The sequence below is a fragment of the Leucopleurus acutus genome (assembly GCF_964270905.1).
Source record: "Leucopleurus acutus genome assembly, chromosome: 12".
Classification (NCBI taxonomy): domain Eukaryota; kingdom Metazoa; phylum Chordata; class Mammalia; order Artiodactyla; family Delphinidae; genus Leucopleurus; species Leucopleurus acutus.
Window position 1 is genome coordinate 21,396,540 of NC_139154.1, and position 17,441 is coordinate 21,413,980.

At 46.9% G+C, this 17,441-nt stretch overlaps 1 protein-coding gene across 21 annotated transcripts in view; it reads left to right on the top strand.

The window, feature by feature from the left end:
- The window catches only part of MAP4K4 (mitogen-activated protein kinase kinase kinase kinase 4), a gene marked incomplete at its 5' end in the record, with an annotated part of 171,631 nt that overhangs the window by 110,049 nt on the left and 44,141 nt on the right, over positions 1-17,441 (top strand). For all 21 annotated transcript variants that reach the window (XM_082851746.1, XM_082851731.1, XM_082851732.1 and 18 more), the window contains 8 exons: positions 2,425-2,550; positions 3,812-3,922; positions 7,600-7,690; positions 8,116-8,246; positions 10,635-10,689; positions 12,126-12,204; positions 15,554-15,729; positions 16,965-17,037. In XM_082851746.1, coding sequence (XP_082707872.1) covers positions 2,425-2,550; positions 3,812-3,922; positions 7,600-7,690; positions 8,116-8,246; positions 10,635-10,689; positions 12,126-12,204; positions 15,554-15,729; positions 16,965-17,037 — 842 coding nt within the window. The remainder of the gene's footprint in view (positions 1-2,424; positions 2,551-3,811; positions 3,923-7,599; positions 7,691-8,115; positions 8,247-10,634; positions 10,690-12,125; positions 12,205-15,553; positions 15,730-16,964; positions 17,038-17,441) is intronic.

Here is a 17,441-nt window from a genome sequence, read left to right on the forward strand (position 1 = left end):
AGCGTGGGGGGCGGGTGGAGGCCCCTAGGAAGGGTTAGGGATGGAGCAATGAAGTCCCGCCTTCCATCGGGGAGGCGCACATCGCTGCATGAAGTGAGTGGCTGCGCTCTTAGCACAGAAAATTAAAGTCAGTAGTGTGTTGATTTTTCCCTATTCTAGTTCAGCATTGTTCCTTTTGTTTTTGCTTAGTCTTTGTACCCCAGATCCTTACAGGGTTACTGGTTTTGGATAAGAGGAAAAAAATCACACCTTTAGTTGACTTTCTAATCCTGGAGTAACACCACCTCCTTTCCAGCAGGAGCGAGGCTGTGGCCAGACTCGCGCTCATTTTTGTTAGGAACGTGTCAGTCTCGACAGGCCTCGTTGGGGTGTCCTGGCTGCCCAGGAAGCCAGAGACTGTGGGCGGCGAGTCCTGAGCTGCGATCCAGGGAGAGCGGGGCCCCTGTGCCGGCAGGTGGTGGTCCTCCCACAGCATGGGCGCGAACGTGACGTAAGATACAGCTGTGGATGGGTGGGGCTTCCTAATTCTGCTTGGGGTGTGCTTCCTTGCCCAGTATGAACAAAACCTGTTGCCCCTTTATGTTTTATAGTATAAAGTCTCTATACTGTAAAGGCCCCAGATAGAGGGGTGTGATTGTGTAATACTAGCCAGGCTAAGCCCTGGTTTTGTTTAGAATTAAGCTACTTAATTATCCTAGTTGTTCAGCCTCTTATTGTTCATTGCTGCTTTAACCATGGCCACTGAAATTCATATGCATTTGGTGTGATTTACATATATGGGTTTTGAATGAGAATTATTACACAGACTAGTGTCTAGGCTGTGCTTGGCCATGTGACTCTGCTTCATATTTCTGTCATCATCTGCCAAAGTCCCATGACAACCGTGCCTGTCATCTGTACGCTGCAGTAGTCTCATACTTACGTATCTGGGCCGAGCTGGAAGCCGTCGCCATGAGAATCACCGGTGTTGGATGATTACATGTTTTCGTGGGTATTGGGTGTATTAAGCAGTAATGACGAACTGAAAGTTGTTTTTAAAAAGACATTTTCTTTTTTCATTTGGTCTCACTGTTAATATCTAATTAATGATGTTGCCCTAAGAGCAGTGTTTGCAAACCAAACTTACTTTAGGTCTGTGAGGCCTTATGAAAGGTTCTTGGAGATGCTAGGCTGCAACAGTAGGTTTTGTGTGTGTGTGTGTGTGTGCGCGCGTGTGTGCGCGCACACGTGTGCATATACACGTACCTGTGCGGCTCAGAATCCCTGAGTCTTCCCTGGAGAGGGAAGGATATCAGCTAAAGTGGAAGGAGTGTGTCAGTGTAGAAAAGTCAGGAGGTTTTAGGGAACCACTCATCATTTCCTGTTGAAAATACATGAAATAAAGGGAATTCTAGAGATCTGGTTATGAGGCTTTGCTCAAAGATCTTCTTTATCTTCCCTCAAACACCCCTTTTCTAACCAAGGCAGATTTTCCCTATTCCTGCACATTCTTTTTTCTCACTTTAATTCTGCTTTCCTCTCATTCTCGTGCTACCTGTAAACCTTTCTTCGGATGACTCTTTGCAGGTGGTTTGGCGTTACCCTCTCCCCGTGTCCGTGTGTGCAGCAGGGCACAGGACGCCCCCGATGACGCGGTTTTCCCCGGGGCGGGGTGGGGAGGGGTTGGTGTGGGAGAAGGCGGAGACCTCAACATTCACAAGAGCAACTTATTTTTATTTTCCGGACCTTTGTCACCATCTGTCCCCTTCATTCTCCCTCTAATCTTCTGATACAGACTCTTCATTTCTTCCTCTGCTTGTCTTATTTTAGTAAAGCAAGAGGCGGGGGGATGAGCCCAGTCTAGGGACAACCTGCCGCCACTGAGTGGTGTTTATGTTTCTGGGCTCCTGGACTGGCCCGAGTCTCTTGGGGGCGCTGTCCATCCAGGACCACAGGGTCCCTGAGCTTGGCCCCTGCCCCCGACCCAGGGTGATGGTGCTGTGTGATGCTCTCAGAGCTGAACCTTAAGTGCGTCGGACGATTTATACTCACAAATGTTCTCTAGAAAAGAAGCAGCCCTTGCTAGTCATTTGAAGTAGTATCAGCCAGTTTCCTTTTTCCTCCCATTTTTACAGATGAGCCAGTTGAGGCCCAGAGAAGTGGAGTGAATTGCCTGGGGTTACGTGGCCCGTGGAGGAGCCAGGCCACGCGTGCCCTCTGCCCCTGCTGCTTCCTGTTTCATCTTTACCTTTTGTGCTTGTATTTCTTCTTGCAGAGCTTGTAATCACATTTCAAAGGATGCGTCGCCGCAAGTCCCTGATTACTGGCACAAGAGTAAAGTGTCTCTCCCTTGCTGGAGGGGCTGGGAACGTCTGATTGCCTGCATGTGGGGAAAGTAAAATCCTGCATGGCATTCAAAAGCTGCACATTTTATTTTTTCTTAAGGATGAAGAGGAGGAAATCAAGCTGGAGATAAATATGCTGAAGAAATATTCTCATCATAGAAATATTGCAACGTATTACGGTGCTTTCATTAAAAAGAGCCCCCCAGGACACGATGACCAACTCTGGGTAGGCAGACGTTTCCTGAGCATTCTGTGGGGTTTCCTCTTTGTATTTAAAAGGGCATTAAGAACCTTCCGGGGGGGAGGGGAGAGAAAAGCAAAGCAAAAGGGGTAACATCTGGTATCTTCCCTGGCCTTCTCAGTGGAAGGTGTCGTGAATGTTTATTTTGGTGTTGATTTCACATTGCAGGAAAAAGAGTTAACTTGTGTTTTGGGAATAAAATGGCACATTAAAAAAAAAAGTAACAAAATAGCAAGGAAATTAGCTTGAAAATGAAAGCAATGTGATAAAAACTTTATGGAAATTAATTAGTGTGGAATCTCAACTAAATGCAGCTTTCTTTACTATGTTGGAATGAGAGACAAATTGCAAGAAAACAAACTTAGTTTAGTAATTTATTAAGAACAGTGGACTCCAGGGAAATTTATAGAATTTATACATATTCAACCGTATCTCTTATTGAATACATTTCTATTCAAGATCATGACACCGAGATAGTGTCAGATCTGTGGTTATCACGTTATGCCAAAGGTACTGGGCTTATAGGGCAGGAAGATAGATGAATGCTCTTCTAATTTTTAAAAAAGCCACTAGAGACTGTTTGCAAAGTTAGGATAGTAAAAGGGAAACAGTTACCTTTATTTCCATTGCCCGTATCCAAACACAGTTAAATTTTTCGAATAGTTCAACTCAATTTATTTTCTAAGTACTTTGGAAATATACTTGTGTTCGTATTGTGGAAACATTTAGGTATTGTAAATAGTGTCTTTTAAAAAATCATGTGCTGCTTAAAAATAGTATTTCTCTTTTTAAAGAGAAATTTTTAAACTGTACTAAACGCAGTTGATATAAAATAGTTTGAGAATCACGATGTGTGGAAAATAGAACAGTTTAGACACTGGCAAGTTGGAAAGCCTGTGAAAGGGTATCTAGATCAGATTTCTGATGAGTGGGCGTTGATTAGGAGCAAGCGGTCCACTTGCATCTGTGCTCAGGAGAGAAGGGGGGCTTCAGGGCCTCTGCACGGGCTGCGCCGTGGAACATGCAGACGCCGATCTCCTGGACCGGATGTCCGTGCCGAATAGATGGGGTGTGATGAGATATGCTCTCAGGAGTTCGGTGCCTCCACAATGGTCGTGCGCCCAGACCTTTAGGAAAGGAGGGGGGTTAGACTGCCCCCCGGCCTACCCGGGTGTGTGCTGACATCTGTGATGCTCTGGCCACTGGGGGGGACGTGTTGGCCGCAGCGTGTCTTGTCTCTCTCCAGCTTGTTATGGAGTTCTGCGGGGCCGGGTCCATCACAGACCTCGTGAAGAACACCAAGGGCAACACGCTCAAGGAAGACTGGATAGCCTACATCTCCAGGGAGATCCTGAGGGTAAGTGGGGCACAGCTGAGGCAGCCAGGCGTGGGCTTGTGTTTCCATTTCCACTTGCCCGGCCCCGAGGGTTTCTGTGCATTAGCTGCGACCTGTACAGGTTATTCTTTTCGTGACAGCCAAGGGTTCTGTATCACCAGCTGGCTTTGATAGTTTAAGCCACATCATGGTTTTGAGTCTGGCAAGTATCCAAAGAAACTAGACTTACAATAGCTTTTTTTTTTTTTTTTTTTTTTTTGGTATTTCTCTGAATTCATCCTGCAGTTATGAAGAAGAAAATCAGAGTGGAGAGGAAGAGAAATAATCCCTAACTCTTGTGTTTATGGGAATCGTGTGTCTAAGCTTATAAAGCAATATTAATGGTGCTAAATGCTGGCTTTCAAAATCATCTTGTGGACTTCGGCATTAACTGTTAGAATCTGTGACAGTATTTATGAAGAGAAGTTCTAATGTTTAATGTTATTTACAGCCAACTGGAAAGCTGGTTTATGTCAAAGCAAGTTCTTGGCTACCGTTTTAGCGGCTTCTAAACGATCCCTTTCAGTAGTAGAGCTGTCCTGACAGCACAGGCAGGGTGTTCGAAAATCTCGTATTGGAAAACTGCACGTGAGTTGCCAGTGGGCCTCTTTCCTCTGGTCAGCCGGCACGGTTTTTCTCTCTACTTTACCCCTCAATTACACACTTAAGTTACTTGGTTGGATTTCATTTACCGACCACATTTTAAAAATAAAGACTATGGAGTTGAACTGGAATCTAATTCTTATGTTTCTGTCACTAATAAAAAAAAATGTTACTTTATTTTTTATTTATAGATAAATTTACTCCACTTTTTACGTTTAAGTTTCATAGAGGACTGCAGGTTTTAAAAAATGCCGTCTAGAATACAGAGATAGTCTGAATTTCTTTTTATTTAGAAAGTTTACAGAGCCCTTGACAATAGACAATTCCCCTAGGAAAACCAGTTGTAGAGGGTGAGATGGGAGACCCCGTCTTCTTATCATCACATACAAGTTTCATTATAAAAATATCAAGATTCTTTTATGGTTATTATAGGAGACTTAACATGGGAAGCTAAGCCTCCTGCCCTGTACTGCTGTGAGGGAGTTCAGTGAGTGGGCAGGTGTATTTATTATCTTGATAATGAAAACTCAGGGTGGGCAGGAGAGAGCAGTGGCTAAGAGCATGGGCCTCAAGTGAGGTAGACTTGGGTTCGAGTCCTGCCTCTGTTGCTTACCTTTTGCACATCCCCTGCCAAGTTACTCAACTTTCCAGACTTACTTTCTTCATATGTAAAATCTAGGTCCCAGTCCTATGAAGGAAGTACCATTATTATGAGAAGTAAAGGAGTTTTAGTGTCAGGAATCAGTTAATATGACACGTGGGTAGGTAACTAAGTATATGCAACTGTTTTTCCACCATGGAACTCAAGACAGCAGTTTTTGAAAGAAGCCCAGGTTGCTTGAGGCCCCAGATCAACCTGAACATAGTAGCTCAATGAACATCTTTTCAAGATGCAGCAGATGTTTTCCGCCCCCGTGGGCACCTGAAACGAGAGTTTCCTTCACGTCACTTCATCTAGGATGGGAATTTTTCCTACGACGAACGTCTAAATGGACTAACCTCAAACAGAAGCTTCTGGAAGAGTCAGTATCATGTACTCATGTGTGTTCGTCACGGGTCACGGGAGCCAGTGTTGGGAAAGAGAGAGCAGAGTGGTGAGAAGGCCGCTCATGGGGAAGGAAAGCAGGGCGTCCCAGAGGCACGCCGCGGGCTGATTTCTGTGGTGACAGACGTCCTCGTTCCTTGGTGGACGGTAGAGTCAGTTGCTGTGGAGTGAAGATCTCAGCAGGTTGAGAGTTGTGGGCACGCGGGTCTCAGACGGCAGTAGAAAAGCTCTCCTGGGCCCACCGAGAGCCTCGAGACACGAAGCCGCGTGTTCCTTCCGGCCCGTTTCCGTGGTCACCATCCACACGGCAGCCTCGCGTTTTCATAGAAACCAGCATAGATCATCCTGAGTGTGGGCAGTTACAGCCTCTCCCAACCAGCACCGAAGACGGCCTTTGACTGCTGCTTCATTCTGTGAATGCGACGGACTTACAGGACCGTGTTTCCGAGTTGTGGACCTTGATTCATTTGCTCTTGGACAGACGCTGACTGTGTACTGGACTTGCCATCTCTGCTGAAGTGGACGGACTGTAGCTCACCATGGCGGGGGCGGTGGAGCATGCCCTCCCGCCCAGGCCCTTCATTCAGGAAGACTGTGTCCGCTGCGCAGATCCTCGCGGCTCGGGCTCCTGCGCTGTACGAGCTGGCAGACACGCCAGCAGCGGGCCCTCCCAGAGGCAGTAGCCGCAGCCCTAGGACAGGGGGATTGCTCGACAGGAACCAGAGTGCAGGCAGGCCACGTTCGTCTGAGAAGATGTGGCTGCTTAACGTCTGCTGCTAAGATAATTCTGGAGAAGTGTGAGAACGGGGGTTTGTGAGCATTAAGAGAATAAAAAATGAACTGAAGTAATAAAAGTAGGAATTACGAAAGAGGAAAGCTGCAGTTTTTCATCTGTTCTTCCGCTGTTCAAAGGTGCACCGGACTGAAAGGAGGGGGTTTCTTCCTAACGATACCAGGAAGATGCCGTATGCTTTTAGTGCTTTCCCCCCTACTTGGTGCTTTGTGGTATAACACTGCACATCCCGAGTGCTGGAAAAACACACAGAGCCATGACATAAGCTCTCTTCTGTTTCACAGGCAGACTGGTAAATGATTTTAGAAACCCCCATGTTAGAAAAATTAATGTTCTAGGGCAGCTGTTACATTTAATTCATAGCCTACAAGGTAATGATGACAATAAAACCCCACAAAGAAGTTAAACAGGACAAATCAAAGGAGTCGTTACTTCTCATCTGCCCTTTTTGAATTGAGACGTTAGGGAGTTAACAGGCTGCTTGTAGCTTACGGAGGCAGGCTGTCGATTTGGCTTCTCTAGCTAAAGTCAGGACAAGTAAATGAGTTGTGAGAATGATGCCTTTTGGTCTTTCTGACCATATTTGGATGAAAACTGTATTTTTGTTCTCCCACCACCTCTCATCAGAGGCCTTCTCTGGGCTTCGTTCCAGATGCGAGGTCATCAGAAAGTGCTGTGTGCCCAGTAGGATTTATTTCCTTGGGAAAGAAAGATACTTGAACATAAAGCTCTTTTGATGGCAGAGTTGTTTTGCACGTGGGGTGGAGGTCGGGTCGATCAGTAGTTAGCAGTTTGTCGCTCTTTGGTGGGAAAACCAGGCTGGATTCAAGGGCCAGGCCTTAAAGCCCACTCTCGCCCTTTGCTTTTCCCCTGGGATGCGTGTAGTTCAGATCTGCCCCCAGGGTCGGCCATTGCAAGATAGGCGTGCAGCGTGGGAAAGGAACCACCCTGCACACAAATAGCGCAAATGACAGCAGAGACACTGCGGATGGTCCTGCTGGGGAGCAGCTAGAAGGTGGTAACCCTGACCCATTGGGATCGTGGGTGCCTCTCTCTGTGTGGTGTCATTGGTGATGTCTTGCTGGAAATGCACTGAGGTTGAATCTTACGTTCCCAGAAACTTCTGGCCTGTGTGCACACTTTATTATAAAGGGTGTGTTCTGGGCTAGTCACTTATAGCGACAGAGAACTAAATCCAGACCTGACTTTCCTGCTCAGGGACTGGCGCATCTCCACATCCATCACGTGATTCACCGGGACATCAAGGGCCAGAATGTATTGCTGACCGAGAACGCAGAGGTGAAGCTTGGTATGTGATGGGCGTGCCACGTGATCTAATACCCTGCCCCAGGGCAGTTAGCTGAAAACGTTACCCCGTTGCTCCTTCTGTCTTATTTAAGGCTTGGGAGCTGGGCTTACTGCTTAGCCTGGCTCCTGACTCCCTTCCCCCGTGCTCCTGGCTCATCCGGAAGTCCCTCTGGCGGTCGCTGTTGGGATGCTCAGGGAGGTGGCGGGTCCAGCGTCCCGGGAGCTCCCAGGCTGGTCGAGCGTCTGCCGTCTTGGTGGCTTGGCCCTGGGGAGGGTGCCCCTTATCCACGTTGGTGGGAGGTTGCAGTCTGTGCAGTGTTTCTGTGTGGTTTACTCTGAAGGCCTCTGGTCCTCCCATTCTTCACCTTGCCGTCGACTGGTTTGTTAATTGTGTTCTCCTTCCCCTCCTTCCTCTTCCTGCCACAGTGGATTTTGGTGTGAGTGCTCAGCTGGACAGGACCGTGGGGAGGAGAAACACCTTCATAGGCACCCCGTACTGGATGGCTCCCGAGGTCATCGCCTGTGACGAGAACCCCGACGCCACCTATGATTACAGGGTGAGGCGCCGGCCCTGCCTTCCTGCGGGTGGGGCTCCGCCTCCAGTCCCCCTTCCTGCTGCTTCACTGAGGACCACATGGACCCCTGCTGCAGGGGCACATCTGCTGGGGCAGTATCTTGAGGCTGTTTTTTTTTAGTCCATTCTGCATCACCCCTGTTCTGTTACTAAGTACGATGCTGCTTTCAAGGTGGGGTGGGGCTGTGTGTCACTCCGTTGTCGGTAGAAATTTTTTGTCCTGAGTAAATTCAGTGCTTCTGCCCTGTTTGCCATTCTTTTTAACTTGAAGAATATATTATAATCAGATATTTATTATTTTAAAAATACTGGCAATATATAGCAATAGCTTCGTCTGTGTGAAATTTTAGAGTGTTGTTAAAGAGCTTTGCAGCTTTGCTTTGGTCACAAATATATGTAAACTATTAGAGTGACCTCTAGGGACTTGTATCAATAATGCACTTTTTGATCCTGATGTAAAACCCATATTTGATCATCAGACTCAGGTTGAATGTGTTTGTAAAAACTACTTAAAAATTCTGTTGCCTTAAGTAAATGAGTCAGAGTGGTTGATGTACGTGTTAATGATACTCACAATTGAGTTCCTATCTTACAGCACGCCAGTGTATTTAGTATTTATTACAAATACCCAACTACTGGAACTCAATGTGAGCCTGTGGTGGAGAGGAATATTTATTTTATGTTTTTATATGCTGAAATATTTTCAAATAGATTATAGACTTTAGAAGTTTTCACTCTTTGTTATGTCATTATGTATCTCTAAAATTTGAAAACCTTTCTAACGCATCCAAAATATTATCATAGCTAAGTAAATTAAAAATGATTCCTTAATGCAGAGTCCATAATTAGACCCAGCTCGTCTACACCTGGTTTTTCCAGACCAGCATTCAGTATAGGACAAGACGTTGTATTTGGTTGGTTGGTGGTTGAGTATCTTTCAGTGAAGACTATCACACCCTCTCCCCCAGCCCCCGCTTTCTGCATGACACCGCCTTGCTGAAGAGGCAGTGTTCCACCCTTTAGATGTATCTTACCATTTCTGAATTTTAATTTTCCAGTCTTTGTCATGTCAGTTACCTTGTTTTCTGTGAACTGGAGAGGCTCCATTAGTATGGAGGAAAGCCTTCCGGGATCCCCTGAGAGGAGATGGGCGTCGTTTGTCTGCATCACCCTAGGGAGCGTCAGCACCTGGTGGTCCCACCACAGATGCTGCCCATATTAGTTTCTGGTTAAGGTGGTGAATTGCTCTTTGGACCTGAGGGTGTAGAAAACTCCGTAAAAACAAGGGAGCAGCTCATGGGCCTCTTTATTCTTGTGATAAAACACATGTGCTTGAGTCTCCATAGCAGAGTTATAGGTTATTCAGGAAAACCCTTCAACGGAGCAACTTCAAGTAAATTTCTTTATTAGGATGGTGTCTAAACAAAAGAAGGCTAATGGTGAAAAAACATCTGTTATCTGCTTTTAGAACATCTTGTTTGGATTTTAAGAAATTAGCTGATAAAACCTCCTCTGTCATCCAGTGTATATTGAATGCCTACCACATGGTAGTCACAACTCTGGGGATACAAAGGTGAATAACAGACAAAAATACCTGTCCCCATGGAACTTGTATTTGAGTAGGGGAGAAAGCTAAAATTCAAATTTTAGGGAATTCCCTGGTGGTCCAGTGGTTAGGACGCCACACTTCCACTGCAGGGGGTACGGGTTTGATCCCTGGTGGGGGAATTAAGATCCTTCAGGCCGCATGGCGTAGCCTAAAAAAAAAGGAGTATAATTCAAATTTTAAAGTTAATATTTTGGGGAATCGGAAGGGAAAGACTGCATGCGCTTAACTTATCTCACACCCCTAAGTTTAAAGGAAGAGTAGAGAGACGTGGCAGCATGATTCCGTTTAGTGAGCGAGGGTGGATTTTATTAATTCTTCTGAGGACCTTTCATAAAGAGTACTTTCTAGCCTTTAAACGTTTAACATCATAGTTAAGTTTGAGATATTGTCATAAAACATAAGAGTAAACATCTGTCTAGGCTGCGAGTCTAAATCATCAAATGCTTGGAAAGAAATGAAGAAATGATGAACTGCAGAGCCCACAGTGGGCGGGTAGGGAGAAGATGTAACGGGGAACCAACTTTGTTCAATCATAGATACGAGCGGTTCTAATTAACAATCAGTGTTATCTTTATTGCATCTTTCATTCATTCTTTTGGAAGGTGTTCTTCCAGATGTGTTTGTGCTTTTAATTTCCTGGCGAACTTCCTTTTGGTTCGTACCCCACAGAATGCAAGTGCGTCATTTGTGTGAACGATCAGTAGTGGTGAGTTGGGGGCCTCACAGCAAGGACAGTGTCCTAACTTCCCACTTTGTTTGCAGAGTGACCTGTGGTCCTGCGGCATCACAGCCATTGAGATGGCAGAAGGCGCTCCCCGTAAGTAGCTTGCGTTCCTTTTCAGCCCAGTTCCGTGTAACTTAAACCTAGTCTCAAGGCTTCAAAGAGAGTGGCTGCATGGATGAAACTGTTCCTGATGGGGCGTTCAGATGAAGGAATCATAAATACAGTGGAGTTTTCGATGTGAAAGTTTTCGATGTGAAAGTTTTCGATGTGAAATTCTTGGCATGCATTAGTCCTTTTGAAGATCTCCCTGAGGTCCGTGGGCTATGTTATCTTTTATTTAGTTGTAATCAGATGTGTGACCTGAAATTATTTTGATGTCAGATAATACACAGTAATTTTTCTTGTTACAGTTTGAACTTAATATTCCGTGAAACTGGTCCTACCACAGGAAATTTCAGTATTTCTTATATTTTAACTTTACAAATAGAGGCACAGCCTTTTATCTGTGGAATAACTTTTTCCAGTATTATCTGTGTGAAGTTTTGCTTCTGCTTTGGATTAAATCAATGACAACTTCATGAAATTGATTTTTAATCAGGAACAGGGTAGAGTTTCAGAGAGCAAAGGGGAAAACAGCATTTTCTGCCAGTCTCCCTTTAAAAAAAAGTGTATACAAAGAATGTATAACTTCCTGATACATAGTCGCTGCTGAATAAATATTTGTTGAATGAATGATAAAAGACTGCCCACAGCTAAGGATTAGTTTGCACTGCAGAAGCGGCCGTCCGTCTTGATCACCACGTGCTCCCTTAACCGAGACGGGGAAGGACTGCCTGGCCCTTTGTCTCGGTTCTCTTTCACGGCAGGAACAGTAGTACCCTCCTTTTCTTTGGCCCCCATTTCCCAGCTGCCTTGTAAGAGTCTCGTGAAGGTGAATAAACACTCGGAAATACCTGATGTGACATACTCGTGTGTACACATGCACCTAACACGCCTTTGTTGGGCAAGTGATCGGAGAACAGGCAGTCATTGCACAGAATTAAACAGTCCCATCTGGCTGGCCCCCGTTTTTGCTCTTCCATAAGCACACTCGCTCTAACAACCAGCAGCGAGCGTTCCTGGAGGGCTTAACGCATCTGTGTTCCAGGTGTTGTGTGAAGGCCTTTACGACCGAGTCTAATTTAATCCTCACAACAATCCTGGGAAAATAAAGTTATCTCATTGTCATCTGATAGATGGTGTAGCAACGTAAGCTGTTAACTCCTTTAGGACGTTGAATCAATATTTAGCTTTGATTTATGAAAACTTTCCAATGTCTGTTTGAAATTGTATGTTCTTCTCGTTGCGCTTTCCCTCCTCGTATTTTGCTGTGTTTAAGTGGGGTATTCAGGGTGCGCCCTCAGCTGTATAACTAGATGTGCAGACTGCCTGACGTAAAGCATGCCGCAGACGATGGGCAGAGCGCGTGCCCCTAGAGATCAAGAACGAGTAACCTGAGTACGTACTGACACGCCCTCTCCTCTCCCCAGCTCTCTGTGACATGCATCCCATGAGAGCACTGTTTCTCATCCCCAGAAACCCTCCTCCCCGGCTGAAGTCCAAAAAATGGTAAGCTGTGTGTGCTTTGTTGTTGCTGTTGTTTTCCTTTTTTTAAAAAAAAAAATCGTTCCTTTTTCTAGTTTGACTTCAAGGCAAAATTCTGGCCATTCTGAGTCCGAAAGAACACAAGAGCCAGTGCCCCAGAACACCAGTTAAAAAGTGCTGTATCGCTTTATTTTTTAATGTTTTTTTCTTGATCAGTTGTGCTTGAATGATACAATAGTGACAAGCCATGCTAGGAAACAAGAACACGTTAAAGAAAAAGGTTCCATTTTAATACTTAAACATACCTCTCAGTGTAATATGTTTCTAAGCATCTTTACATTAAGAAGCAAAGCTGTGTTGACTTGTAGTTCCTCAGTTGAAGTAATATCTTAAAATTCATGGAATGGTTTACTGTAGTTATTGCAGAACTTTGAAGTCAGATGGGCCCCTGTCGTCCCAGCAGCCTGCGTTGGAGGAGGGGTCCTCTCCCTGGGCCACCCCCTTCCTTCTCCCTCCTTGCGCATCTGCTAAGCAGAATTGATGCCAGGGAGGGAGACGGTGACGACCTCCTTGCAGGAAAGCGTTAAGTGCAGCTGTGTGGGGTGAAGCTGGTTTGGTGTAGTTTTAAAATCTCGGAGGGAAAGGGCAGTGCTTTGTTTTCTCACTTGAGCATTCTGCCTACTTGTTTCCTCCCAAGGGTTCCTTTGAGTCCTTTCCTGTCGGTTCCCGTCTGCACTCAGGCTCTCATGCACTCGGGCCCTCCCTCCCTCCCTCCTTTGCCGTTCCTGTTTCCTGGGCTCTGCTGTTTGTCTTACCTACTGTGGGTTTTTTTTTTTCCTTTCTGAAACTGTTTTCATGAGTTTTCCAGGTGGTGTTGTCTCCTCTTAGGTTCTTGATTCTGATTCTGAAATAGGCCAGAGATCTCCATTTCAGCCTCCTTCTCTCCTGGCCTTGGTCTTCCGGCTGTCAGGGCGTCGTGGAGCCTCTCTCCCATCGCGGATGTGGACATGCACATGTACCACGCCACTCGTTTCTTTCCTGCTTCTCCCTGCCCTCCCCATGCTTTCCCCACCTTTGTCTGCTGGCAGGGTTTCCTCCTTTATCCCGTCTTTCACCACATTCAGCTCTGGGGAACTGAGGCCGTCTTGTTCCACTTAACCAGTTCTTGGCGAGGTTCTTTAAGGCGGGACGGGTGCAACGATTTAGCCCCGGTTGGTTTCCTGTGTTACAACATGATAACCGGGGGCGTCCATGGGTGGCCAGTAGATGTCACCAGGGAGTAAGCTGCGGGGCTGGGTGCCACTTCGTCCAGCGCCTGCTGAACTGAACGACGCTCACTTTCCCCTTTTTCTCTGTCAGGTTTTATTAAAGCGAGTTGATGCTTCACCTTCGGGGTGTTTCACAGTTTTGTCAGTCGGCCCCCACTCTGTCCATGACTTGCAGGTTTGCATTAACCACTGTGTGTATATAGTGCAGTGAGATAAGGAGACGGATGTAGATGACAGTAGATGCTGCCTGTGCTCTCCCACCAAACTTCCTCTACCTGAGCTTGATCGGATGCATTCTCAGCGGTTCATGTCACTGCCTCATTTCACCCAGTGTTCTAAGGGGGAGAGGGTTACAGACAGGAAGTCCTTCTTCCTTTACGGTTGCTGTCTTCCTGTCCACCAGATGTAAATTTCCACGACTGTTTTTGGAGAAGCGGCCTTTAAAAGATGATTAGTGAACTCTCTTTCAGCAGAACCTGGTCATCGACTTTCAAGAATACATTGCAGATCATCGATTCTCAGATGTTAATCTGTACGCGGCACATGAGAATCCCTTTGGAATTTTTTAACTTAGGGCTCCAACCTCAAAGTTTCTAGTTTCTTAAGTTTGAGGAGTGACCCAGGCATTTGTATTTTTAATAAACTCCCAAAATGATCTTTGTGGGCAGTGGGGTTTGGGAATCTCTGTGCTAAGAGCATTCCATCACTGCTGTGTCGAATCTTCTGCATTCTTCCTTAACCATAGAATAAAGTCACAACTTCAGGGCCCTTCTCTGAGCTGACCTGGCCTATCTCTTTTACCCGTTTCCACTTTTCATACTAGTGTCAGAAAACAATCCACTGTTCCCTGTAGTACTCCTCTACCTTGTTCATGTGGTTTCTGTTCCTCTGGAACAGTGGCTTTTCTCTCCCATCTTTGGAATGTCAGAAATCCTCCTTTTTCTTGATGTCTGACCCACTCCACTGTCGGCAGTAGTTCTTTTCTCGTCCTTGCAGTTTGAGTATACATCCACTATTGTGTGTGTATACATTATTTCCTATGTGTATCTCTTACAGAGCCCAGCATAAAGAAATGTACGTCGTTGACACATAAATATTTGTTGAATTGAACAAAAATAGTAAGTTTGAGTAGAAACAGAAGACAACACAAATGATTCTTAAAAGCAGTGAAATAACTGGAAAGGACTGAACTAATTTTTTCTCAACCACATTTTTAAAGACTGAATAACTCATTCATTCAACAAAAATTTATTACATACCTATTGTAGTCTACATGCTCAGAGTTGGGCATTGCTGACAAATGGAGAAGTTAGGAACCAGTCCTGACCTGTACCGTTTTAAACCAGGAGGAGAGACAGAAACATAAATGTGAAGTGTGCAGTGTGTTCCATGCAGACAACCCCAAAGGAAAGGCTCCTGACCTGGGGAGGGCGGGGTGCAGTGTTGCCGGGAAAGGCTTACCGGCGGGAGGGTGTCTGAGCTGAGTCTCGAAGGACAGGGTGGGTAAGAGTGCGTCAGCCGAGGCTAGCGAGGGGGTCACTGTGAGCCAGAAATGGAGAAACAGGCAAAAATAAAGTGGCTGGTGGGGTAAACGTTAACTGCGGGGTCATTGCCCCCCCTCGGCACTATTATTTCTGCCTCTGAACGTTAAGCGTAGAGAACTGATACGTAAACCAGCCTGAAACTGATGGCAACGTCGCAGTGACAGGATCAAGCCCCGAGTCACTTACTCGGCTCCCTTTCTCACTCTGTCTGTCGTTGTCTTAGAGGATCCCACCGTCTCTCCTCTGCCATCTTTACGTTAGCAAAGACCTCCCTTTACTCCCTGGCCTCCACTACCCGGTGACGACACGGTCAGAAAGCAGCAGTAACTCCAGCTGCCTCCGAGGCCCCCCGTGTGTGGTGCGACTCCTGAACCGTGTTGAAGTGACGCTCCGGGCCCCATGGTCCCTGCTTTGTTCCTTGTTTTATCCCTGTGCCTTTGCAGCGTTGTTCACAGTGAATTCTGGAGCCCTGCTCTGTTTGCAAGCTTGTAAGTTACTGGTAGTTTGGAGCTTTGCTCTTTGTGGTAGAAATTTGATGATCTTTTTTACTTCCTCTTCTAGGTCAAAGAAATTTTTTAGTTTTATAGAAGGGTGCCTGGTGAAGAATTACATGCAGCGGCCCTCCACAGAGCAGCTTCTGAAACATCCTTTTATCAGGGACCAGCCGAATGAAAGGCAGGTTAGAATCCAGCTTAAGGACCATATAGACCGGACCAGGAAGAAGAGAGGAGAGAAAGGTATTAAACCTGTTTTTATTTTCATCTTAAAAAACAGTTGTTTAGGTTTTTGCCAACCAGAGTAGGTTATTATTCCTTTCCCACCCGCGTTTGTGCCCACCTGGCCGGGGCTTGAGTGGTCTGTCTCTGCTCTGTGCCCGGGGACGGGCCGAGGGCGCAGCTTGGCTCCAGCACAGCGGACCGGCGCTGTGCAGTGCATTGCCAGGCTGACACTGGGTAGTGGGCACTGTGGCCAGTCAGCACTCGATGCCGTCCTGCTCCTCGGGGGCACGTCTTCGTGGCTGTGCTTTTTAACTTCATCGTGGACCTTGTGTTCTGTCTGCGTCAGGCGGGGCTCCGAGCGTCAGCGGGGAACATCACCGTCCATGTGCTGTCCCGTTCCTCTCCTGCTCAGGAGCCCCAGGGTTTCCTGCACTTTATGGGGGTGGTGTGGTGAGGCCCGGGCCCCGTCGGCCTGACTGCTTTTCTGTCTTCACTGCACAACATGAACATTCGCTTTGCTGATTACGTAAGGTTCCATTTGGTCCCCAGTGTCTGGGTTTCCTATCCTGACGTGTTCTGTGTCCACCTGCCTGGATTCAACGGTGCCTCCTGCCCAGCAACGCGCAGGCCAGGCTTCACCACCGTCTTCTCTAAACCACCTTCTCTGGGGCCCCTGGCTCCCATTGACCTTCCTGTTCCGTGAATTCTTAACAGGAACTTTACAGAACGACGCTGGATAACAGGCAACCCGTTGCTGAATTTTTTTTTGACACTCCAAGTTCAAGGCCAAAGAAGAAACTAACAAAGAGCAAGTTCAGGGCAGTCCCCGAAAGTAACCAGACACATTCCTTATTGCCTTGGTTTGGGCAGTTCATCTCTTTCTTTCGAGTCTTGGCATCAGAGTGGACTTTGTGAATTTGCTGATGCTCCGGGACCACTTTTCTTAGGTGTCAAGGGCTCTGGGGCCCCTCTCACAGCCCTGTCCCCGCATAGCCGTGCATCCCACGGGGGACTGTCTGGAATACAAGAGAATCTGCTCTTCTGTGGGAAGTACGGCCGGCCCAGGGCACGAGCACCGTTCACGGTGGGAATTGGTGTCACGCCCCTCCTACCCCCACGTTCTCCACACACGTTACTATTTTCTCAAAGAATATACGGTTTTCATTGGCGGTGATGCCCTCGGAGACGCTCACCTGTACACGCGGTGTCACGCTTCGTGAACTGACTCGTTTATCTTGTCCTTTTCTTTACAGATGAAACCGAGTACGAGTACAGCGGGAGTGAGGAGGAGGAGGAGGAGGCGCCGGAGCAGGAGGGGGAGCCCAGGTAGAGGCGGGGCGCTCGCGACCCTGCTCCTCGGGGGTGCCGGGGCTGCGGGAGATGCCCGGGCAGCGGGAAGGAGTCGGCAGTTACTCTGAAAGTGCCTTAGTATCTTGCATTCTTCTGTTCTTTCAAAGACTCCTATCAACATTCTCGGCCTCTGGAGCCCCTGACCCCGTGGTTCTTTACCGAGACTGCATTGCTTCCTCTTCCCCCGGTCAATTGGAAACATGCAGGTTGTGTCTGGTCCTGGGGAAGGGGAGCTCGCCACTGGCGTTTCTTGCTCCAGCAGGTGTGGATGGAAGACGTCTTGTAGCGTGTGAAGCAGGCCTGCACACACACAGTTTCCTGCTCATGGGCTAGCAGGGCCCCCTTTGAAAACACTGGAGTCTTTCCCAAGACTTGTTGGT